The following is a 24,134-nucleotide window of genomic DNA, read 5'->3' as shown; positions in this document are numbered from 1 at the left end:
TATTTGAACTTATAAACTCAATACCGCATATTTCCGATACTAATGATGTGTATCGCAGAGAAAACTAATATACCACTCATTTGCTGCAAAACAGGCATAACTCAAAAAAAGTGATTTTCGAATTAATGACGATTGTTCCCTATAATAGATCTCATGTTGTGTAGAAAAATCATATGAATCTCTCTTACATACTCTAATTGAGAAGCTGAAGAAGTTCCTCTGTCCCATATAAATTGTAAGTAAATTGAAAACTTAAAACGCATTTTCTGCAAAATCGATTTTTTGAGTTATGCCTGTCTTGCAGCAAATGAGCGATATGTGCGATAATATTTTCTGTGCAAAATTCTATCATTAAGTTCATACCAAAAAAAAGTGATGTTACCTATTCGTATTGAACCTGTGACTATAAAATTACAAATACCTCAATATGTCAGGAGATCTAATAACATGTAAAATTGTTGCTAAGACCGAACTGTTCATATCATCTCATATGTATATCCCTTAAATCTATCGGGACATTTATATTGGTACAATGTTATAACACTATTAGGTATTAGGTTGTCCATGATCTTTAACAATAATGTTCAAAATTATAGACACTCAGGTTGGAAAAGGGGGAAAGAACTTCAACGTACCGAAAATTAAACGGGAGATATGTATGGCATACTCTATGAGCAAATTCGGTCAAAGTCTTCACAATTCCGAAAATGGAGTGGGACCTGTATGTAGTAGTTTGGGTCAAAATAGAAATGTTCCCTCATAAATGTGTGTTACCCTTCAATATCCCGTTATGGTATATTATAGCTACTACAATGTGAATGGGTATATATTAATGTTTGGAAGGAAGATTTAACACCGCATGAGAAAATACCAAACAATTGGGGATACCATTATATGGGGCTACACGGAAAATTTTACCAATATTGCTAATTTTTGGTAAAGAGGTTTTGATCATCCAAAATAAAACATTACAACCACTATGGTTGAAACACCAAAATGCCGAATATTTTGAGTGCCGTTATATGGGAGCTACGTCAAAGAGTGGACCGATATAGATAATTTTAGTGCGATTCATTCTACCAAATTGGAACAAAATGCCAAATTACTGCCGATTAGATTTAAAAACGTGTCCAAATCCCCCACAGCATCAAAAAATGTGGGGTACTATTAGATGGGGGATATTTGGAAGCTTGGGCGAATATAAAATTACACCCAAATACCGAATATTAAGGGATACCGTTATGTGGGAGCTATCCGAATACTGGGGTCAATATTAATATTATTAATTAGGGAGATTTTCTGCTCAATAAGTATTCCTAATATTAAATTAGAAGCAATTCTTTTGAACATTTTCAATATCAAATATCTTATAAGAAGTAGAAATGTTGTTGGATGGTGTAAAAACAAACCTAAAATTCCGAAAATTAGATATAAACAATATTGCTAGGCAAGACAACGTTCTAGTGTTAAATATATGTTTGAACATTGTGCCATCTATATCTAGAAATGCTATCCTTATTGTGTACGGTACAGTAACTAAGGCACATATGTGGTCCTTGTCTATGATATCACTATTCTCCAATTTTCGAAATTTTAAAACGTCAATAATATAACACAAATATTATATTACGCTATAAATTTATAGTACCTGCAAATGTGTCATAATGTGTACTGTACAAAATAATCGCATAACAAGAACATACACTATTACCTGGCATTATTAAAATTTGGAGTTTTTATACTTTATATACAGTACTAGTTTGTGTATACAGTCCAAATTATATAAATCGCTTCGTATTCGAATTGTACGAATTCTGCCATCAGAATTATTTTTGATTCTTGTAAAATTGAATATAGAGAATAATCTAAAATGATTCTTATGTCGATTTTGCATTTGGTTTTCTTGATATTGGACTTAAATTTTTCCGAAAGAATGTACTGTATCTCCCGAATGCAAGGATATATCGATGTCAAATTTTGTGCATATCCTATTTAGGATAGTTGCATTAAATCTGTGAACAGCAATTTGTTCTAACATCGCGTAAAAAATTCGCGGCTCAAAGGTTTCAAGGACGTTTAGGCACAGTCCCCACATAGTTCTTATTGGGAACCAAACCCCCTAACAAAAAGAATCAATTTTGGTCTACATCTTTCGGATGATCATAGGGTACAAAATCTCTCTATTAAAAACCAGTACGTAAAGTCAAAAAGTCAGACGGGCAGATTATATAATACCCTTCCATACACATACCATTCTGAAATTTATGAAAAATTGCATGTCAATCTGGCAGACTTCGATTCTTTGGTGTATCTTTTGTATGAAATCGAACTAAATTATGTACGCTATATGTAAAACTGGACTCAATTGAGCAACAGTGACATACACCATTTGGTACTGTGATGTAGCACAGTACGATGTGCACAATTTTATCGCGCTAGGAGAAACCTTTATTATCGGATAAATTATAGTTATTCGGTACACCATTTACATTACATATATATGGGAGCTATATATAAATCTGAACCGATTTTCTCAAATTTCTCCTTGAGCCAAATAAATGTGCTGTGCCAAATTTCATCCAATTCGGATCATAAATGCGACCTGTACTTTGCTCACAAAAATACATGGACATGCATAAATCGACTCAGAAAGTGATTCTTCCTGTTGCAAACATAGGCACAAAGACATAATACTCTGTACCAGAGACGTACGCGAAATGAATTTTTTCACAGTAAATTTATGTTTGCAACAGCGAATTTTTTCATTTTGTACTACCGGTATATCCCCTATATTATAACCCCGTCCATTACTCATTACAGTAGAAGTCGTGACAGTAGGGGAAAAGGAAATCTTTTAATTTTCCCCAAAAATGGGCTCTGAATAATTTAGAGTTTTTCGTTATAAACCAGTAAGGAAAGCAGTAAAGTCGGACTGGGCCGACTATATGATACCCTTCACCACTTTGGGTATATTTTACATATGTATCCTAACAGACGACGCGTTTTGTTATAAATCTATATCTGAACCGTTTTCAGGGAAACTTGCCAGAGACTAATTTATATAACATCAGTACGATGTGTCAATCGGCCTAGCTATGGATCTTTTCACGAAGCTTAGCAACATCATTCTTGACTTAATTCAGTACCCTATACCAAAATTCGTGCAAATCGAAAGATATATAGGGTCTTTGGTGCACCAATTACCTTAACCCTTTGAGCCCCGAATTTTTTCCCGCAATCTTAGGACAAATTTCTGTTCACAGATTTAATGCAACTATTCTAAATAGGATAGGCACAAAATTTGACATCGATATATCCTTGCATTTGGGAGATACAGTACATTCTTTCGGAAAAAATAAAAACCAATATCAAGAAAACCAAATGCAAAATCGTCAGAAAAATCATTTTAAATTATTCTCTGTATTCAATTTTACAAGAATCAAAAATAATTCTGAGGGTAGAATTTGTACATATTGAATACGAAGCGATTTAAATAATTTGGACTGTATACACAAATTAGTACTGTACACAAATTTACCCTCTTCTCTATATTGAAAAGCTCATAACTTTACCAAATTTTTGAATTTTTTTGAATTTTCTTTTGATTTGTGTCGTCCATAATTAGGTCTTCACATATGAAATCCAAATAATACTTATCTACTAGTTGCATATAAAATATAAGCTCTACAACATTTTGTTGCCTGTGGGCAACATTGGGCCACAAAGGGTTAAATCGGATGAAAATACATATGGAGCTATATCTAAATCTGAACCGATTTTCACGAAACTTGGCAGACATCCTTCTCCATCTTATTCATAACTCTGTGCCAAATTTCGTGCCCATCAAAAGTTTTCCAGGGACTTTAGTGGTCTATTTACCTAAAATCGGGCGAAGCTATATATGGGAGCTATATCTAAATCTGAACCGATTTTCACGAAACTTTTCATATATCATTCTATACCTAATTTAGTACACTGTGCCAAATTTCGTGCAAATCGAATGATATATAGGGACTTTGGTACACAATTAACCTTAAATCGGAGGAAGATATATATGGGAGCTATATCTAAATCTGAACCGATTTTCACGAAACTTTGCACACATCATTCTAGACCTTATGCATTACGCTGTGCCAAATTTCGTGCAAGTCAAAAGATTTCCAAGAACTTTAGTGGAATATTTACCTAAAATCGGGCGAAGCTATTTATGGGACCTATATCTAAATCTGAACCGACTTTCACGAAACTTTGCACATATCATTCTAGACTTAATTTAGTACGTTGTGCCAAATTGTGTAAATCGAAAGATATATAGGGACTTTGGTGCACCATTTACCATAAATCGGACGAACATATATATGGGAGCTATATCTAAATCTGAACCGATTTTCGCGAAACTTTGCGCACATCATTCGTGACCTTATTCATTACGCTGTGCCAAATTTCGTGCAAATGGAAAGATATATAGGGACTTTGGTGCACCATTTACCTTAAATCGGACGAATATATATATGGAAGCTATATCTAAATCTGAACCGATTTTTCCCAATTTCAATAAGGTTCGTCCTTGGGCCAAACAAATGAACTGTGGCAAATTTCATCCAATTCGGATCATAAATGCGACTTGTACTTTGTTTACAATTTAACATGGACAGACAGACAGAAGGACGGACGGACATGCATAAATCGACTTAGAAAGTGATTCTATGCATATTCTCAAAAGGAACCATGGGTCTATCTCGATTATTTTTGCCTGTTACAAACATATGCACAAAGACATAATACCCTGTACCACAGTGTGGTGAAGGGTATAAAAAGGTCCGACTTCGGTTCCTTTTTGTGTGCATTTATGAATGTCTGACTTGTGTCCTTGAAGTGAAGTAACTTGCTGAGAATCAATTAAGATTAAGTCATGGCTCCATTGAACCCCTTGCATATAACCAAAGTGGTGTAGTACGTCATCAAGTTGGTACCATCCGTCTTTGGTGATTTATTAACTGGTTTATCATGATTTGTTATGCTGTTTTGTCCATCAAATAACAGAATCACTCGATTAAAAATATTTTCCAAATTGCTGGTTCCACTGTGGTCTCCTCATAGTTATTCTACTTATTTCCAGTATATTTTCGATTCTAATCAGTACGTTTAAAATGACTAAACCCGTAACAGTCAAAAAATTTTGCGAAATTTCACTATACACATTTATATATCCATCACTGTTTGATAAAAATGTAATGCGCCGAATCGTAACATATCCTTTTGGTTGCGATTTCCCGGACATTGCCGCTACTCATTTGTAAACGTAAACATAATATAGTATGCAAAGGATATGACCAAAAACAAAGCACCCACAACACGAGGAGGACCAGAGAATCAAAACATAACAGCTGAAAAACTATTCCTTTTGTTTGGACCAAAACAGAGAAAGCAAAACAGCCAGGCAGCAAACGTAACACACCAATTAGAATACACAGAAGAAGGCGTAATGAACAAAAGGAATAGGCTAATAATTGTGTTAAAATTTAAGAACTAAATTAAAACGAATCAAAATAAATTCGAATAGCATTTTAAATAGCAGCCAGCCACAGAATATTCGACAAACAAAATGTTGCATGCCTTCAAGAGAAAATTTCGAACGATTTTACAACGTTGTATCCTTTTGGCCATACTGGCGGCCATTTTTATGCTAATTGTATCCTACATGAATTTAGAATTTTGTTACAAAATTATGTCACAGAATAGTCTCACCTATATGGTAAGATAGACGAGCTATTTGGAGAAAATACAAATAATTATCCTTATTTTTCCAGTGTAAGAAATATAAAAATTATGAATACAGCGGTACGCTGTGCGAAGAGCTGTGTGCCAACGAACAATCCTTTAAGTCGTTTAAATGTCCCCAAACTGATATGGGCACTATTATGTTCACAGCGGAGAAAAACGGTGATGTCTATGCTGTTAAGGTTGGTGTTGGTGATTCGACTTCAAGTGAAATAAATCAGTGACAAGTAATTTATTTCTTTTAGCTTGCCCGCCACATTAAGGATGATCTAAGTTGGATAAATAGTCGTGGCCTGCAGGTGTATCCAAAAATTGAAAATTTCCATCACATTGTTAAAATGCACATTACCCTCACCTACAATGTCACTTTGGATGATAATATGGTAAGTGAAGAACAGAGAAACATTAAAAGACGCAACATTAAATCAATTAAGGGGAATATTTTGCTGAAGCGAGATGAGATGTATTGCCTAAAAAAATGTAGTACATTCTTTTTTGAAAAATAAAAGTCCAATGCCTAGAGAACAAATGCAATAATGACGAAAAAACATTTTAAACAATTCCTGTTATAAACTGTTATGTTTGTAAAAGGCAAAAGGAAACGAGATAGACCCATAGTACCTTTAGAGATTATACAGATTATGAAACACTACAAAAATGTGTATAAGTAATCGATTTTTTATGAAACCATGTCTTTCGCTACATTTACCGTTATGAAACTAGTTTTCGAAGTGACCCAGAAAAACCAAGGGTATTTTCGTGGTCCAGGGACTCCAACTAAACAGAATTGGTACATTAGAACCCCTGAATAATTTTCGTGTCGCACAGTGTAATTATCAATATTGTCCCTTATTTCGTGGTAGCCCCCATATAACTGTACCCCACATATTCGATATTTTGAAGCTACATGCTAAATTTCGGCACATTTTTAATCCAATTGGTTCTAAGCTAATTTTTCAGGTTCTCATGAGGTGTCAAATTTACTTACCAAAAATAATCAAATGTTATGTTTTGGTATGGCTAAGATATAATTGTACCGACTAATTTTAGGCATTTTGAAGGCATTAGCCACATTTATACCAAAATATAAACAATTCTCGAAGGCTGGCATGTTTTGAAATGAAAAAATTTCTATGGAAAACTAAATTGTCCTAATTTTTGCTTGGTCAAAACTAAATCAACTTTTTGATTTTTTTTCTTATAAATAAGTAAATTTTGCTAGTAATCGACAGCATAAACATTAGTTATGATTACGGTAGCACACCTATAATTGCTGAGTCAAGAGATATATTTATTTTGTTCAGCTGAGGGGACTGTAGCGTTTTCCAACACATTTGTATAAACAGTCCGATCTATTATATCATAAATCTCGTAAATATATCGAACTCCATAAAAAGTAAAACATCCCCATACCATTATTGACCCTCCACCATTCTTCCAAGTACCCTTGCAATACTGAGATTTGATCCTCGATTTATTTGATCTTCTCACTGTAATTGTCCGAGCTTTAAATATTTAATTTTAATTCATCTGAGAGCATAATATACTTTTGCGGAAGCCAATATGGCTTTCCTATTTTTTCCGAATTTTCTTTATAGTTGACCTGCTACCATAGCTCGTCCACGCTCCGTTCTTGATAGTTAACCTGCTACCATAGCACGCTCCGTTCTTAAGGTTATTTCCAACGATAACACTTTCTCTTCCTTTGAGGTCTTAAAGAGGTAGTTCTTTACTGCTATGACAATTTGTTGGTCAGTACGAACTGAAGTTATTTATTTATAGAATAATTGTCCAAATTATATTTTGTCATACATTTTTACATAATCAATAGTACTGTATTTTGTACCGTACTGTATTTGTTTCTAGCCATTTTTATACCCTTCACCACACTGTGGTACAGGGTAATATTTTTTGTGTTTATTTTTGTAACAGGCAAAAGGAAACGAGATAAACACATGGTTCATTCTGAGAATATGATAAAGAAACACTTTCTGAGTCGATTTATGCATGTCCCTCCCTCGGTTCAGATTTAGATATAGCTCCCATATAGACATCTGCATGAATGCAAAAAACACCACCCATGAGTCACTCACACAAAGTGACTTATAACGAGTGGTTTTAACTAAGGCTGAAGTAAGCTCAGTCGCTGCCAGGGTCAACCTAAGGACCTTAAGTAAAAACATGAGTGATTACAATTTCAATCTTTATTATAATACTCTCTCTGGTGTTTACAATATGAATAACAGTTTGGATGTGAGATAAGCTTTTATGTTGGAATCTTCTAATCGGTAATGGTAGCTGGGTATGAAGGTCGGATCGTGAATAGCCGGCTGGTTACAGTCGGCTCGGGGGTGGTTAAGTGGTGTCGGCTCGTAACTAATCGGCTGGTTGGTATTCGGGTTTGTTGTGGTTGGCTCAAAGGTGTATGACTGGCTACAGTCGGCTCGAAGTTACTCAGCTAGCTGATGTCGGCTCGTTGAAGATCGGCTGGCTACAGTCGGCTCGAAGATACTCGGCTAGCTGATGTCGGCTGGTTGAAGATCGGCTGGCTACCGTCAGCTCGTTGGTGATCGGCTGGCTACTGTCGGATCGAAGATACTCGGCTAGCTGATGTCGGCTCGTTGAAGATCGGCTGGCTACAGTCGGCTCGAAGATACTCGGCTTGCTGATGTCGTCTGGCTACCGTCGGCTCGTTGGTGATCGGCAGGATACAGTCGGCTCGAAGATACTCGGCTAGCTGATGTCGGCTCGTTGGTGATCGGCAGGATACAGTCTGCTCGAAGATACTCGGCTAGCTGATGTCGGCTCTTTGAAGATCGGCTGGCTACCGTCGGCACGTTGGTGATCGGCAGGATACAGTCGGCTCGAAGATACTCGGCTAGCTGATGTCGGCTCGTTGAAGATCGGCTGGCTACCGTCGGCTCGTTGGTGATCGGCAGGATACAGTCGGCTCGAAGATACTCGGCTAGCTGATGTCGGCTCGTTGAAGATCGGCTGGCTACCGTCGGCACGTTGGTGATCGGCAGGATACAGTCGGCTCGAAGATACTCGGCTGCTGATGTCGGCTTGTTGAAGATCGGCTGGCTACCGTCGGCTCGTTGGTGATCGGCAGGATACAGTCGGCTCGAAGATACTCGGCTAGCTGATGTCGGCTCGTTGAAGATCGGCTGGCTACCGTCGGCACGTTGGTGATCGGCAGGATACAGTCGGCTCGAAGATACTCGGCTAGCTGATGTCGGCTCGTTGAAGATCGGCTGGCTACTGTCGGCTCGTTGGTGATCGGCAGGATACAGTCGGCACGTTGTTGGTCGGCAGGTTCGGGGTTTTCAGGGTTCGGTTAGTAGTTAGTGGTTATTAGTATGGAGCTAGTTATGATCGGGGAGCTGGCTATGAGCGGATTTAATGTAAATGATACACCCCGCATGGAATACTGAATTAAGTCTACAATAATATGCGTTAAGTTTCGTGAAAATCGGTTCAGATTTAGATATAGCTTCCATATATATTTTCGTCCGATTTAATGTAAATGGTGCACCAAAGTCCCTATACATATTTCGATTTGCACGAAATTTGGCATAGCGTACTGAATTAAGTCTACAATGATGTGCGTAAGGTTTCGTGAAAATAGTTTCTGAATTAGATGCACTAAAGGCCCAAATTTTTTCCGATTGTCACACAATTGTGTACAATGTACAGAAATTAATCTGTGGCAAGTTTCGTTGATATCGGTTCAGATTTGGACTCCCGCATATATATTTTCGTCCGATTTTATGTAAATGTTGCACCAAATTCCTAATGTTTGTCCAATTGACACGAACATTTTGTACAACGTATCAAATTGAGACTAGAATAAACATGTCCCATAATACACATACGACTCTAAATCGGTCCCAATGTAATTTAACATCGTTTAAAGAGATGCATGTTAATGGATTGATGTTATTCGGTTCACATATTTAATTTAGTTCAATTTCTTGTGAAAAATCCTTCATAAACGCGGTGTTTTTTAGGATACATCTTCTAAATACCCAAAGTGGTGAAGGGTATCATATAGTCGGCCCAGCCCGACCTTACTACTTTCCGTACTGCCTTCTTAATTATATTACTTACATTATAATCACCTGTTTCATCTGTATACTATTTTATGAAATTTCGACTTTGAATGTAATGCTCAAAGTCCCAAGATGGACTTTTTGCAAAAAAAAGGGATTACTGGCACATAGAGCGAAGTGGCTATAATTTGATGAATAAAAATTGTCCTCCCACAAATTATTCAATATAGGTTAATGTTTTAAAACAGCACAAATCCCGTTTAAGTTTTACTGTTCCATCCTGAGTTCCTGTAATTTGGAATAAATACCACCGCATAGTCACCATATAAATGTCCCGATTTAATAAATTTCATGCACACCACATGATGGGGGGTGCAACAAGTTCGGTTTTACTTGTTTTTATGATGATATAATGTTAAAAAAATTAATTAATAATTATTGAATAATTTAAATTGTTTCAGATTAAAGCTTTGGTCAATCAGGAAATTGACAAAAACAATCCACAACAAATGTTAAATTTCTGGCGCCTATTTAAGGACAATAATTATATGATGAGTAAACTGTACGACGAAGATAGTCTATTTCCAACGGTCTTGGGTTCATGTGGTCCCTACTATGCAACAGAAAGTTTGAATATTTTAAAAACGGAACAGAGCCTTTTGCAATACATGTAAGTTTGGGCTATCTCCAGAGTCTTCTAAGATTCTCAATATTTTAATTTAAATTTTAATTCTAGATCATCGGATTGGCAAAAACGACTTAAATATGCTTTGAGTCTTATGGAATTTGTCTTTAAAATGGATGAAATGAAACCGGAACCGTTGAGAATGTGCAAAATGAAAATAAGTAATTTTGGAGTGACGGCAGATAAAAGGTGAGTTTATATCATTTTTATACCCTCCACCATAGTATGGAGGGTATATTTATTTTGTCATTCCGTTTGTAACTTATCGAAATATTCATTTCCGACCCTATAAAGTATATATGTTCTTGATCAGTATACAATTCTAAGACGATCTAACCATGTCCGTCCGTCTGTTGTAATCACACTATCTTCTGAAGGAATTGAGATAGGGTGCTGAAATTTTGTATAGGTTGTCTTTTGTCTGCAGGCACGAAGATGGGATATATCGGTCCACGTTTAGACATAGCTCCCATATAAGAAACCACCCCCCCCCCCCAATTTTCGTTTTTCAACCGAAATCGCTGAAATTTACTACATTGGGTTCTTATTACGAACTAAATGTCTCCACAAAAAATTTTAAATATAGGTCCACTTTTTCTGGTAGCCCCTATATAACGGTACCTCCTAATTTTCAGTATTTTGGGCGTTTTTATCGTATTTTTCCGCTGAATTAGCTGTAATTTAGTATTTTGAGTTTAATAGGTACGAAATCTCTCCACAAAAAAAATATGAATATAGGTACATTTTTTCGGATAGGCTCCATATAAGGGTACCCCCATTTTTGGGTATTTTAGGGTTCTTGAGCGGGTTTTTCAACCGAATTTCCTGCAATTTGGTATTTTGTAGTCTTAAATGGTAACAAATCTCCCTATCAAAAATTATTAATATTCGCCCCCTTTTTGGGGTAGTCCCCATTGCACCAACTTTTTTATATTAAAATAGTTATCTGATTTGTTACGCGTTTTGAGTTTGGTTCTATGACTCGAGATAAAAAATTACAACGTAAGGTTCGATAATGAACCCTGTGTGGAGGTTCCAGAAGGAGTGGATCGATATTCCCCATCTTTGAATTTGAACTAAGTTTGGAGGAAATAATAAGATGGGCAAAGTTTTGATGAAAACTAAATTTTCCGAAACAGATTTGGTCCAAAGAATCATGGGGTCTAGAACCAATATTTCGATGAGGCACATTTTCACCGTGTTAAAGTGTATACACCCTCATTAGCCATGAGGCTGAGGTTATAATTATCCATTACAAATTTGTGGTATTTGTATTATGGTTTACATAATCTGTTTTTAGAAATGTCAGTATGGTCCACTTTTTGATATGTTCCCTATATTTTCATTTCTAGTACCTGTCAGTATGGTGGAGGGTATCTAAAGTTCGGTCCGGCCGAACTTAAACCTTTTTTACTTGTTTAGATTTAATGTCAACAATGAAATGGTGAAAATCGCTATGTGTCATACATATTTAAAACGCCTTAAATAAGAATATGTTTTTTTTAATTATCTAGAAATTTTTATTTAATGCAGATTTTGAATGTTTCACATTGTTTATTTAATATGAATAAAATATTACTTACTTTCTTGTCGTTTCAGAATCAAATATGAAAATGCCGAACATGTTTATGTGGAGACGAAAATCGATAAACGTCTATCGGATGGTTCAACCTGTGAGGAGGATGCTGATTGTAACTATCACTATTGTATGGGCAAATGTGATGCAAAAACATCCACATGCAGCGGCATTCAACAAAACAATAATTTGCAAATATTTTGTGATAAAATTCTCAAAGGAGGTGGCCTCTTTCCCGGGCTATTGGCATCGGCTAAAACACCCAAGACTTTAATGAAAATGGTTAAAAATTGCATAGACCCATCCAAGTTTAACAATCTGCATGTGCCGGGCAGACTGTATGCTCCAAACACGGAGTTGGCTTTACGATTGTACAATGAAATGAAACGTTTGCACAAAGTTGAAGGAAAGGAGGCGGTAGTTGGCAGTAATTAAAAAAGTGAATTGAAAATGGCAACAAGTGACAACTAAAGAGCAATAATTCAAAATAAACCGACAGACATTCCTTTAGAAAGAGAGCGAAGGTGAAGAATGGCCAAGGAGTTGGCTCAAAGCCATACGAATACTCCTTTTCCCATCTCGCCTGCATTCAATCAATTAACAAAAACAACAACGGCAACACTATTGTTGTTATCTACTTTATCGCAAAATACTTTATAATTCTAAGAAGAATATTGAAAACCCTCCTTAATATATTTTAAATAGGTTTAGTATAGTGCAACTAAAACAAATGTTTACTCTTAATGCTCATCTTTTTTAACGGCTATTATAAGTAAAATAGAACAGTATTATGCAGTAATATTAAAAATAAAATAATATAAATCATTAAATATATCTGCTGAGGGTTTTATTAATTTGTACTATATTGAGTATTATAATTGACTGTAATGTTTGGTTCTAATTGGATATCAAATCTTCCTCCAAAAATTATCAATATTGGTCGAAATTTTTCGGTAGGACCCATATATCATTAACCCATATTCTCAGTAATCTGGGGTTTCTGATATTTTGGATTCGAATATGGTAACAAATCTCCCAACCAAAAATTATTAATATTCGGCCTCTTTTGGGGGAGTCCCCTTATAACCCTTTTTATACCCTTCACCACTCTTTGTTACAGGGTATTATGTCTTTGTACATATGATTGCAACATGCAAAAGGAAACGAGATCATTTTCTGAGACGATTTATACATGTCCGACCGTCGTTGTCCATGTTAAATTTTAAACAAAGTACTGGCCGCATTTATGATCCGAATGAGATTCAATTTGGCACAGTCCATTTATTTTGCCCAAGCGCGTACCCTGTTGAAATTGAAAAAAAAAATTAAGATTTTGATATTGCTTCCATATATAGATTTGTCCGATTTCACAATGGCTCACAAGTCACAATGTTTGACCGATTGACACAAAATTTCACACGGTATACTGAATTGGTATAGATTGCCCTATGTGAAGTTTTGTGCGTCAAAGACCCTATATTCCTTTCGATTTATACGAAATTGTGCATAACTTATTGAATTAAGCCCCGAATGATGTGTGCTAAGTTTCGTTGATATCGGTTCATATTAAGATCTACTCTATTGTCTAAAATGCCGGATAACTTTTTCAAGAATAAACATATCGTGTTGGTTTTAAATCGGGCACTTTATTAACTTAAAAAGCCATAAATATACTGACAGGTACTAGAAAATAAAATATAGGGAACATATCAAAAAGTGGACTATACCGACATTTCTAAAAACGGATTATGTAAACCATAATACAAATTTCAGAAATATTTAATGGATAATTATACCCTCAGCCTTACGGCTAATTTTTTTATCTCACTATCCTCCGCAGGTGAAATGATTACAATAGAGTCTTAGAACCAAACTCAAAACGAGTAACAAATCAGATAACTATTTTAATATAAACAAGTGAAAAAGCGTTAAGTTCGGCCGGGCCGAACTTTGGATACCCTCCACCATAGATATACTGACAGGTACTTGAAATTAAAATATAGGGAAGAAAAAGTAACCTTTTTACAAACTGATTATGTAAACCATAATGTACACCAAATACAAATTTCAGCAATTTTTAATGGATATTTATACCCTCAGCCATATGGCTAATGAGAATGTATACACATTGATACAGTCAGAATGTGCCTCATCGAAATATTTGTTCTAGACCCCACGTTTCTTTGGACCAAATCCGTTTCAGAAAATTTTGATTTCATCCCAACTTTGCCTATCTTATTATTTCTTCCATACTTAGTTCATGTTCGAAGATGGTGAATATCGGTCCACTCCTTCTGCTACGTCCAACACAGGTGCTAGGCCTAAATCCGGGCTATAGTTCATTATCGAACCTTACGTTCTAGTTTTTTATCTCGATATCCTCCGCAGATGAAATGATTACAACAGAGTCTTAGAAACAAACCCAAAACGCGGAACAAATTAGATAACCATTTTAATATAAAAAAGGGGTTATATGGGGACTACCCCAAAAAGGGGGCGATTATTAAAATTTTTTTGGTAGGGAGATTTGTTTCCATATACGACTACAAAATACCAAATTGCAGCTAATTCGGTTGAAAAACGCGCTCAAGAACCCCAAAATACCGAAAATTGGGGGGACCCATATTCATAATATTTTGTGAAGAGATTTGGAACCTATTAAGAACTCAAAATACAAAATTACAGCTAATTCGGTGGAAAAATACGATCAAAACCCCCAAAATACTAAAAATTCGGAGGTACCTTTATGTGGGGGCTACCAGAAAAAGTGGACTTATATTTATAATTTTTTTGTGGAGACATTTAGTACCCTATAAGAACCTAATGTACCAAATTTCAGCGAATTCGGTTGAAAACCGCGCTCAAGAACCCCAATGGGGGCTACCCGAAAAAGTGGGCCCATATTCATAATTATTTGTGGAGAGATTTGGAACCTTTTAAGAACTCAAAATACAATATTACAGCCAATTCGGTGGAAAACTACGATCAACCCCAAAATACTGAAAATTCGGAGGTACCGTTGTATGGGGGCTACCAGAAAAAGTGGACATATATTTATAATTTTTTGTGGAGACATTTAGTACCCAATAAGAACCCAATGTACCAAATTTCAGCGAATTCGGTTTAAAAACGCACTCAAGAACACCAAAATACCGAAAATTGGGGAGTACCCTTATATGGGAGCTATGCCTAAACGTGGACCGATATTTCCCATCCTCGAACTTGACCTGCCTGCAGACAACCCTATCTCAATTCCTTCAGAAGATAGCGTGATTACAACAGACGGAAATGAATATTTCGATGAGTTACAAACGGAATGACAAAATTAATATACCCTCCATACTATGGTGGAGGGTATAAAAATGGGGTTATATGGGGACTACCGAAAAAGGGGGCGAATATTAATAATTTTTGGTAGGGAGATTTGTTACCATATACGACTACAAAATACCAAATTGCAGAAAATTCGGCTGAAAAACGCGCTCAAGAACCCCAAAATACTGATATTTGGGGGGTACCCTTATATGGGACTATGCCTAAACGTGGACCGATAAAGCCCATCGTCGAACTTGACCTGCCTGCACACAAAAGTCGACTCTATGCAAAATTTTGGCGATCTATCTCAATTCGTTTAGAGGCTAGAGCGATTACAACAGAAAGACGGACAAACTGACATGGCTATATCGTCATAGAATTTTACGTATATCAAGAATAGATATAAACTTTATAGGGTCAGAAATTATTTCGATGAGTTACAAACGGAAAAACAAAATTAATATACCCTCCATACTATGGTGGGGGGTATAAAAATCACAGTTCATCACGAAGGAAGGCTGTCAAAGAATATCACTTCGTACTATCACTTCGTACCAACAAATTGACGCAGAAGTATAAAATACCCATTTAAGTATTCAACGAAGTTGGTGCAAGGGTAATCATTGGATATAAAGTCAAGACCAGAACGCGAAAGACCTATGGTAGCTGAGCAATGAAGAAAGGCCGTTTATTCCTGAAAAAGTCGCAAAGCCATATTTAAGTTTCACAAAAGCTCATATTAATTGGAGCCGGACTCAATGCAGAAATATTATGTTCTCGGATGAATTTAAGTTTAATATTAATGGCTCAGACACGAAAAAAAATACCGCGAGAAGATGTATTGCAAGGGAACTGCGAATGATGGAGGTGGGTTAATAATGTTACTGGTATAATGGTATTATTATAGATGCAATGGCTCGTAGGTGCGCTGCCGTAATAAAAAAAACTCAAAAAGTTGCTTTAGTTTTGACCAGCCAAAAATTGAGTCAAATTAGTTTTGCATATAATATTTTTTTTTATTTCAAAATATATTTTGAGTTTATATTTTTTTGTTTTTTTTTTTTAAGTGAATAAATCTGGGTTTATACATGCAACTTTTTTAAACAACTCTGCTGCTGCTCTCTACGATTCTCTTTTGAATTTCTTCCCCACTTGTCACTTCTTATACCTCTAACTTCTAACAACTCAGCCATGGCATAATTATACAATGTAGTCTCATGCAGCCATGTCTTTCCAATTTTTTCATAAATATTCCTTTGACAGTATTCAGCTTTCAAAATTTAAATGAAAATATCTTCATTCAAAATGTACGCATTTCAAGTGTTCAGTGGCAAAAATTGCCAAATAATTTATATTAATAAATATGTTGATGTTCTCTGCCTCTAAAACTTATAAATGTAAAATGTAACAACCATGGTTAAATCTTGAGAGCAATGCTCAGCTATAGAATATACATTTTGTTTAATTTATTGAAAATATGCCAATCGATATACATACAATTTTATGGAATTTATTTTTCATATTATTTAAAATTGTTAGATTAGTTCCAAATTAAAAAAGGTTGCCATCATAAAACTCTCATATGAGACTACCTTTTGTAATTATGCCATGGAACTCAGCAGAGTTTCATACAAAAATTGCATGTATAAACCCAGACTAAATTACCTATTTTTTCTGAAAAAAATATTACTATACGTTTATATTTAAAAAAATTTTACTGGCCATTTATTCCGTTTGCAATTTCAGTTGCTTTAGTTTTGGAAACCCTTGCAGCTCCCACATACAGTGTTGGTCACGTAATTAAAACATTTACTGTGGAAAACATTTTTTGATCAGCCCTCGATTCGTTTGAAGTATTTTTGAACATTTTTTAATTCAGAACACTTCGATATACTGCACTTAAGAAATTTAGTGTGAAAATAGAAAATTATTGCATGCAATTTTTCCATAAATAACGGTTTTCATGAAAATACATCGACTTTGAAGTGGCCATATAATTAAAACATTGTGTGAATTTTTACTTCAGTGCATTTTTTTTAAATATTTTTTAAAAAAGCTCCTTAAATTAGTTAAATTATGTAAACTAAGCACCGATAAAATCATTTACAGATAAAATAAAAAAACATAGGCGTTGATCTCTGTTCGTTCTGTTGTGACTGATATATTTTTTGATAAAATATATTCTGCATTACTCGAACAATCGATTTGATATATTATATGCCAATATCAATCGATATTTTCTCACATATTGCAAAAATATTCCGGCCTTCTGGCCGCAATTTTCAATATTTTGAGGTTCTTAAATCTCCCCACCAAAAATTATTAACATTCACGCCTTTTTAGGGGTAGTCCCCATATAACCCCCTCTTTATACCCTCCACCATAGTATGGAGGGTATATTAATTTTGTCATTCCGTTTGTAACTCATCGAAATATTCATTTCCGACCCTATAAAGTATATATATTCTTGATCAGGGTAAAATTCTAAGACGATCTAGCCATGTCCGTCCGTCCGTCTGTCCGTCCGTTCGTCTGTTGTAATCACGCTATCTTCTGAAGGAATTGAGATAGGGTGCTGAAATTTTGCATAGGGTTGTCTTTTGCCTGCAGGCATGTCAAGTTCGAAGATGGGATATATCGGTCCACGTTTAGGTATAGCTCTCATATAACAGTACCTCCCAATTTACGGTATTTTGGGGTTCTTGAGCTCGTTTTTCAACCGAATACGCGGAAAATTGGTACATTGAGTTCTTATGGGGTACTAAATGTCTCCACAAAAATTATAAATATAGGTCCACTTTTTCTGGTAGCCCCCATATAACGGTACTTCCTAATTTTCAGTATTTTGGGGATTTAGATCGTATTTTTCCACCGAATAGGCACATTTTTTCGGATAGCCCCCATATAAGGGTACCCCAAATTTTCGGTATTTTAGGGTTCTTGAGCGCGTTTTTCAACCGAATACGCTGAAATTTAATACATTGGGTTCTTAATAGGTACAAAATCTCTCCACAAAAAAATTATAAATATAGGTCAATTTTTTCCGATATCCCCCATATACGGGTACCCCCCAATTTTCGGTATTTTGGGGTTCTTGAGCGCGTTTTTTTACCGAATACGCTGAAATTTGGTACATTGAGTTCTTAATAGTTTCCAAATCTCTCCACAAAATATTATGAATATAGGTCCATTTTTCGGATAGCCCCCATATAAGGGTACCCCCAATTTTCGGTATTTTGGGGTTCTTGAGCGCGTTTTTCAACCGAATTTGCTGCAATTTGGTATTTTGTAGTCGTATATGGTAACAAATCTCCCTACCAAAAATTATTAATATTCACCCCCTTTTTGGGGTAGTCCCCATATAACCCCTTTTTTTATATTAAAATAGTTATCTGATTTGTTGCGCGTTTTGGGTTTGGTTCTAAGACCCTTTTGTAATCATTTCAACTGCGGAGAGAGATAAAAAATTAGAACGTAAGGTTCGGTAGTGAACTATAGCCGCATTTAGACCTAGCCCCTGATTGGAGGTTCCAGAAGGATTGGACCGATATTCCCCATCTTCGAATTTGAACTAAGCTTGGAAGAAATAATAAGATGGGCAAAGTTCGGATGAAATCTAAATTTTCTGAAACGGATTTGGTCCAAAGAGACATGGGGTCTAGAACCAATATTTCGATGAGGCACATTTTCATCGTGTTAAAGTGTATACACCCTCATTAGCCATAAGGCTGAGGGTATAATTATCCTTTAAAATTTTCTAAAATTTGTATTATGGTTTACATAATCCGTTTTTAGAAATGTCGGTATAGGTCCACTTTTTGGTATGTTTCCTATATTTTCATTTATAGTACCTGTCAATATAACTATGGTGGAGGGTATCCAAAGTTCGGCCCGGCCGAACTTGCCGCTTTTTCACTTGTTATTTTTTTCCATTTCACATGTCCCTAGTAAAAACAAAACATTAGACGCTTTTTTGAAGACCAGATGCATTTTTAATGTATATTTTCAACATGAATTAACTTGGTTTTCTATTTTTTACATTTGTCATCATCTTTACATACAAAGCCAGAGCGAAATGTTTTACGAATGTGAATTTTTGTATATCGTTTCTGTTTCAATGAATTTAGTCTCACTAAAAATTATATTTATAATTTATTGTTGTTGTTTTTTTATACTTAGTTTAATTCTAATAATTTATTATATTTAACAGTTTTCTGGTATTATTTTTTGGGGGGAGAGTGCTTTTTTTTAATAAAACTTATACAAAAAAATTAGCCGTAGAAAAAAGAAGTGCAAAAAACTGTTTTATTTTTGTAAGATTTATTCTTGTTTTCTTAGTTTTATTTATTATCATAAATTAGATTAATTGTTTTTTCTTTTGTTTTGTTTTTACTTAAAAAATTTGTTTTACATTTCCAAAATTGTGTTGACTTTCCTAAAATTGGAAAAGTGATAGGATGTTTGCTTTTTTTGTTTTTGGGATTAAAGGCCGTGGAAGGATTAGGGAAATACTATTGGCTTAGCTTGACTTTAGGAAAGGGCATTGTTTTCATTTCTAGATCTTCTTTTGTTATTATTGTTCTTTTTATATTTTTGTTTTTGGTTTAAAGTACAATTTATTTTAAGACATTATAAATTATTATTTGTTTTTGTGTTTGCTTTGCAATCAAATTCGAAATAATTATAAATAATTTAATAATGTAAGTGGGATTTTCATTGGGAGGAGTTTGTAGGGACCTGCTGCTGCTTGTTTTAATTTATTATAAACAACTTGGTGTTACCAAAGATGTGCTGGAGCATGTATTTTATCAAAGCAACGTAATGTATGAATACAACAATTTTCATTTGTAAAATGGTCGTTATGTTTGGCCCAGGCTATGGGCATGCACATAAGATATTTATCGGTTTGTTACAAGTCCTTCATGAAGCAATTAGGCTACGAATGAATCTAAAACTCTGCCTAAAATTATCCAATATTTCTTAGACTAATTATTTTTAATTCCAATGATTTAAAAGAATTTTTTTTTGAAAATTTTTAAACTTTTTTCATCCGTGGCGTACAATTGAAAATTGTTGATTTTTTTATAAAAAGTCCCCGTATTTCTATTGAGATAGTGTTTTGTCACGTTAGACGTTACATTAACTTTATTATTTTTCTTTTATAGCAAACTAAACGTAGGAGTGAGTTAGCAGATGAAACTAAGAAATGGCATGAACATGAACTACATTCGACAAGACATGTGGTCAAACTGCGAGGGCTGGTTTTCTTTAAATTATTTGGAAACAAACAATAACATTATTGTGTAATAAGCTTAAAAAGAGCAAATTGTTTTTAATTAATATATAAAAAAGATTATCAACTAATATTTTGTTATAAAATTTCGTTAGATTTCTTTGCTGTTATATCCCCCATACATAATTATATATCCTATAAATAAGTAATTGTATAACTTTCAAAAGACGATCAAGGATGCCAGCAGACACAAACTCACTCTCTACAAAATAAACTTACATAGTCTATAGATGTTCAAAAGAAAATTATTAAATGAAGATAAAGTGACTTCTTCTGGGTGAAAAGGAAAACAAGAGACGAGGAGGAGCTCTAAAAATATATATCGTCGTATCGTCATCACCATGTGTGTAATGAAATTGTTCTCATCGAAAAGTTGATTTCCATTAAATACAAAAATAAGAAAACTTAAACAACATAGCATGGGGAGTTTATGGTTCTTGTGTGTGTATGTGTGTGTTTGTTTCAGAAAATTGAAAAAATGAGGTATGTACGCATGACGTTTATGCTGAGGTTGGTTCTGCTGTTGTTGGAGAATTTGTTGCTGAATTAACGTTTGAGTTGTTTTTCGAATGTCGCAATTGCATTAGATAGTGTCGTTGTGTCGGTTTATGCAGAGCCAGCTGAGTCAGGGCATCGTCGATGGAAAACCATTGACGTTTTCGGCCAATGCTGCGCGAATCTTCCCATTCTTCCAGTTCTTTGGTAACGGTCATAACAAAAACTTCTGTACGATGCATATGATCTTGATTCTGAAACAGAAAGAAAAACAATAGGCTAAGTAAATTGTATATAATATGAGCTATTGGTAGATCACTTTACTTATAGCACAGTGTGGTTGTTATGTTTTACGACGATTGCAAATAATGTCTAAAAATTTCAGTTTAATTCCCCAAAAAGAATTCTACATAAATTGTACACAAGTTCCTAGGTCCTCCCGCCTAAAGTGACCTCAGTAAATCTGGACGACCTTATGTCCATTAGTGTTTAAAAGTTTGCAATCAGAGTACAGACTATATCCGAATAGATATTTGTTGATACATGAGTAAGTCATGGCTTAGTTCCTAAGTTCTTTTCATAAAAAAATTTACATAAATCTATATTCCACCCTTCCGAGTGATATCAAGCGTTGGCTTGCCAACTAACTTAATGACCAAAAATACTATCTCCCATTTTGTTTAACATGTATCTTCCGAAACTCTCCATTCCTCCACAAGATGTTTCAGTGGTGTCGTACGCCGATGACTGAAGGTAGGCGCATCGCCACCGTCCGTAATCCAAAAATCATTGGGGTTAGCTTCGATAACCTCCGTCATTTCTCCTCGCATTCTAACTACATGATATCTAGGAATAAAGCTTTGGCTGGCACCTCATGGGGCGAAGATAAAGATACGTTGGTAACGACATATAAGATCATAGGTCGCTCCATGCTTAATTGTACTGCCCCAGTCTGGACTTCTTCCTTAGTGACACACACCGAATTGCAACCGGTTGTGTCCAGACGACGTGCGTCGATCACCTACATGAGTAGAGCAGGACGCTGTCAGTCAAGCAACATAATGTGTTGTTGACTTGAAAGTTCCTGCTGGCATGCTATCTGCCGTGTCATCCCAACTATCACACATTAATGGCAGATACACCTCCGCTCACACATCCGTCAGGACTTCAGGCCCTATCGTTATGGCATACAAGACGTCATTCCATCGGATGTCAACAGATTGTCGATAGTGAACGCAATGAAATCCGAAGACATAAATAAGTACAGATGTAACAAAGTCCTACTCCAAAATCCTACTGCAATTTCGGACAGTGAGAGACTTCTTCCTAAGCAAAAAGAATTCTACTTAAAAAAGCAATGTTCTCAACTCATCTCGAGTCCTAAATTGGTGTCTCTCCTGCCAACAAAGCCCTCACGACACACATCATATATTCAATTGTCCGGAGACTACAAGTCTATTGCTTATGGACTTATGGCTAAAGCCAATACAAGTGGCACAGTTTCTCTGGCTACTCTCTTCAAATCCTAATTAATAATTAATATATTTTCCTTTTCCTTGTTCCGTTTTCTATCAATATTTTCAGGAAAGAACTTTCACCAACAGCCAACCTGTTACAATAACCACCACTATTATCGGTTTCCACGACAGAGGGCTCTACGATCCCTCAGTCATCTCAGACCATTGTGTAAATGCAATAGGGCTGCTACAACAAGAACCTCAAAGACATCGACCACCGCCAACAATCACGGACCATTATTTCCCGTATTACCTTGACCCCCTTGATCTTCTCCACTATCTTATTGACAAATGTGTGGACTTTCCGTCTTAACCGGGGAAACATTCCCACTTACCTCAGGGAAAATTCTCCTTTGACGGACGAGGATGACTGGTAAAATATGTAATTAATAGTTAAAGAAGCATCTAACAAAAACATATACTAGAACTAGATATAAAGAAGAATCTAAAATTCGTCCAGAATTCTCCATAATCTATCAGGATATCGGATTAAAATAATTCATACATCTCGAACAAAGGTGGCTCTATTTAACGCCCCACCGGGCAGAGTTCTATTACTAAAAAGAAAATGAAACCAAGGATCTCTACTCAACCAGAACCTTTGAGAGCATCTCTGGATGAAAATAGATGCGTGTACCGTCAATCACCGCAAATGAAGCATAGGGCGTGACCGGATCGGCCAAAACAAAAGCTCGTACAAAGGACTTGGTTGGCCAATCCACCAACTGCTCTAATGTCAAAGCCAATAACTATTATTACATTTTTAAATTTACCTCAAATACCCCTAAACATCTGCCCAATTTGCCCATAACACCGGCCTCCTCCAACACCTCTCGAACAGCCGTTACCGAAGGTTCTTCTTCTGGTTCAACGCCACCTCCTGGCACAATCCAAAGTTCTGGACGTCGAGAAGAGGTGACTAAGAGGACCTACAAAACAAAACGTCATCATTTAATGATTTAAATTTATTTTAGCCAAAACTCACCTCAGCTTCTGCTTCAGAACGGACACAAATACAGGCTGCACGTCTACGAAAGCCATCCTTATCGTAGATACGCGTTGAATTTGGCTTCTCTTTCACCATCTACAAATAAAGTGATAATATTGTAAATAATTTGAAAAAGAAAATATGTAAAACAACTTTTTATGTACTTTCGATAAATTATTATAAAATCATAATACGATCCTAAAATTATGTTTTAGAAATTGTATATTATTATAATTTTTATATATTGCTTAATGTTGTGGTCATTTTGTGGGAATAATAAATTAATCAATAAGTTAATTGTGTTTGTTTACAAGTTATCTATGAATATAAACTTGATTTAAGACTGTCATAATTATCACTATTTTCTCTCAACTTAGATAACAATAAATATATGGATAATAAATCTTCCGCAATCTACAATTTAGTAATGTA

At 35.4% G+C, this 24,134-nt stretch overlaps 2 protein-coding genes across 2 annotated transcripts; one reads left to right on the top strand and one right to left on the bottom strand.

The window, feature by feature from the left end:
• Positions 1 to 5,594: 5,594 nt before the first annotated feature.
• LOC133337885 (divergent protein kinase domain 1C-like) lies at positions 5,595 to 12,529 on the top strand. Its single transcript, XM_061546087.1, has 6 exons — positions 5,595 to 5,755; positions 5,811 to 5,963; positions 6,027 to 6,164; positions 10,295 to 10,503; positions 10,570 to 10,707; positions 12,118 to 12,529. Exons 1-6 carry the CDS (start codon positions 5,606 to 5,608, stop codon positions 12,527 to 12,529), a joined length of 1,200 nt encoding a protein of 399 aa, XP_061402071.1. The 5' UTR covers positions 5,595 to 5,605.
• Positions 12,530 to 21,160: 8,631 nt separating this feature from the next.
• Positions 21,161 to 23,798, bottom strand: LOC133337884 (diphosphoinositol polyphosphate phosphohydrolase 3-alpha). Its single transcript, XM_061546086.1, has 3 exons — positions 23,700 to 23,798; positions 23,488 to 23,643; positions 21,161 to 21,451 (listed from the first exon to the last, which is right to left on the bottom strand). The coding sequence occupies exons 1-3, from the start codon at positions 23,796 to 23,798 to the stop codon at positions 21,203 to 21,205; spliced, it is 504 nt and encodes a 167-aa protein (XP_061402070.1). The 3' UTR covers positions 21,161 to 21,202.
• Positions 23,799 to 24,134: the final 336 nt, after the last annotated feature.

Source organism: Musca vetustissima, unplaced genomic scaffold (genome assembly GCF_032173495.1).
Source record: "Musca vetustissima isolate MV318-11 ecotype Yass unplaced genomic scaffold, APGP_CSIRO_Mvet_v1 utg39824, whole genome shotgun sequence".
NCBI classification, from domain to species: domain Eukaryota; kingdom Metazoa; phylum Arthropoda; class Insecta; order Diptera; family Muscidae; genus Musca; species Musca vetustissima.
The sequence above is the reverse complement of the archived record's forward strand: the minus strand, read 5'-3'. Positions and strand labels throughout refer to the sequence as shown.

Bases quoted from the DNA above. Each gene is read 5' to 3' on its own strand.
- LOC133337884 (XM_061546086.1), bottom strand. From the start codon at position 23,798: ATGGTGAAAGAGAAGCCAAATTCAACGCGTATCTACGATAAGGATGGC. The intron at 23,644-23,699 runs GTGAGTTTTGGC...TTTGTTTTGTAG, and splicing joins GTTCTGAAGCAGAAGCTGAG to GTCCTCTTAGTCACCTCTTC. The intron at 21,452-23,487 runs GTAAATTTAAAA...TTTCTGTTTCAG, and splicing joins GATGTTTAGGGGTATTTGAG to AATCAAGATCATATGCATCG.
- LOC133337885 (XM_061546087.1), top strand. From the start codon at position 5,606: ATGTTGCATGCCTTCAAGAGAAAATTTCGAACGATTTTACAACGTTGT. The intron at 5,756-5,810 runs GTAAGATAGACG...TTATTTTTCCAG, and splicing joins AGAATAGTCTCACCTATATG to TGTAAGAAATATAAAAATTA. The intron at 10,504-10,569 runs GTAAGTTTGGGC...TTTTAATTCTAG, and splicing joins CAGAGCCTTTTGCAATACAT to ATCATCGGATTGGCAAAAAC.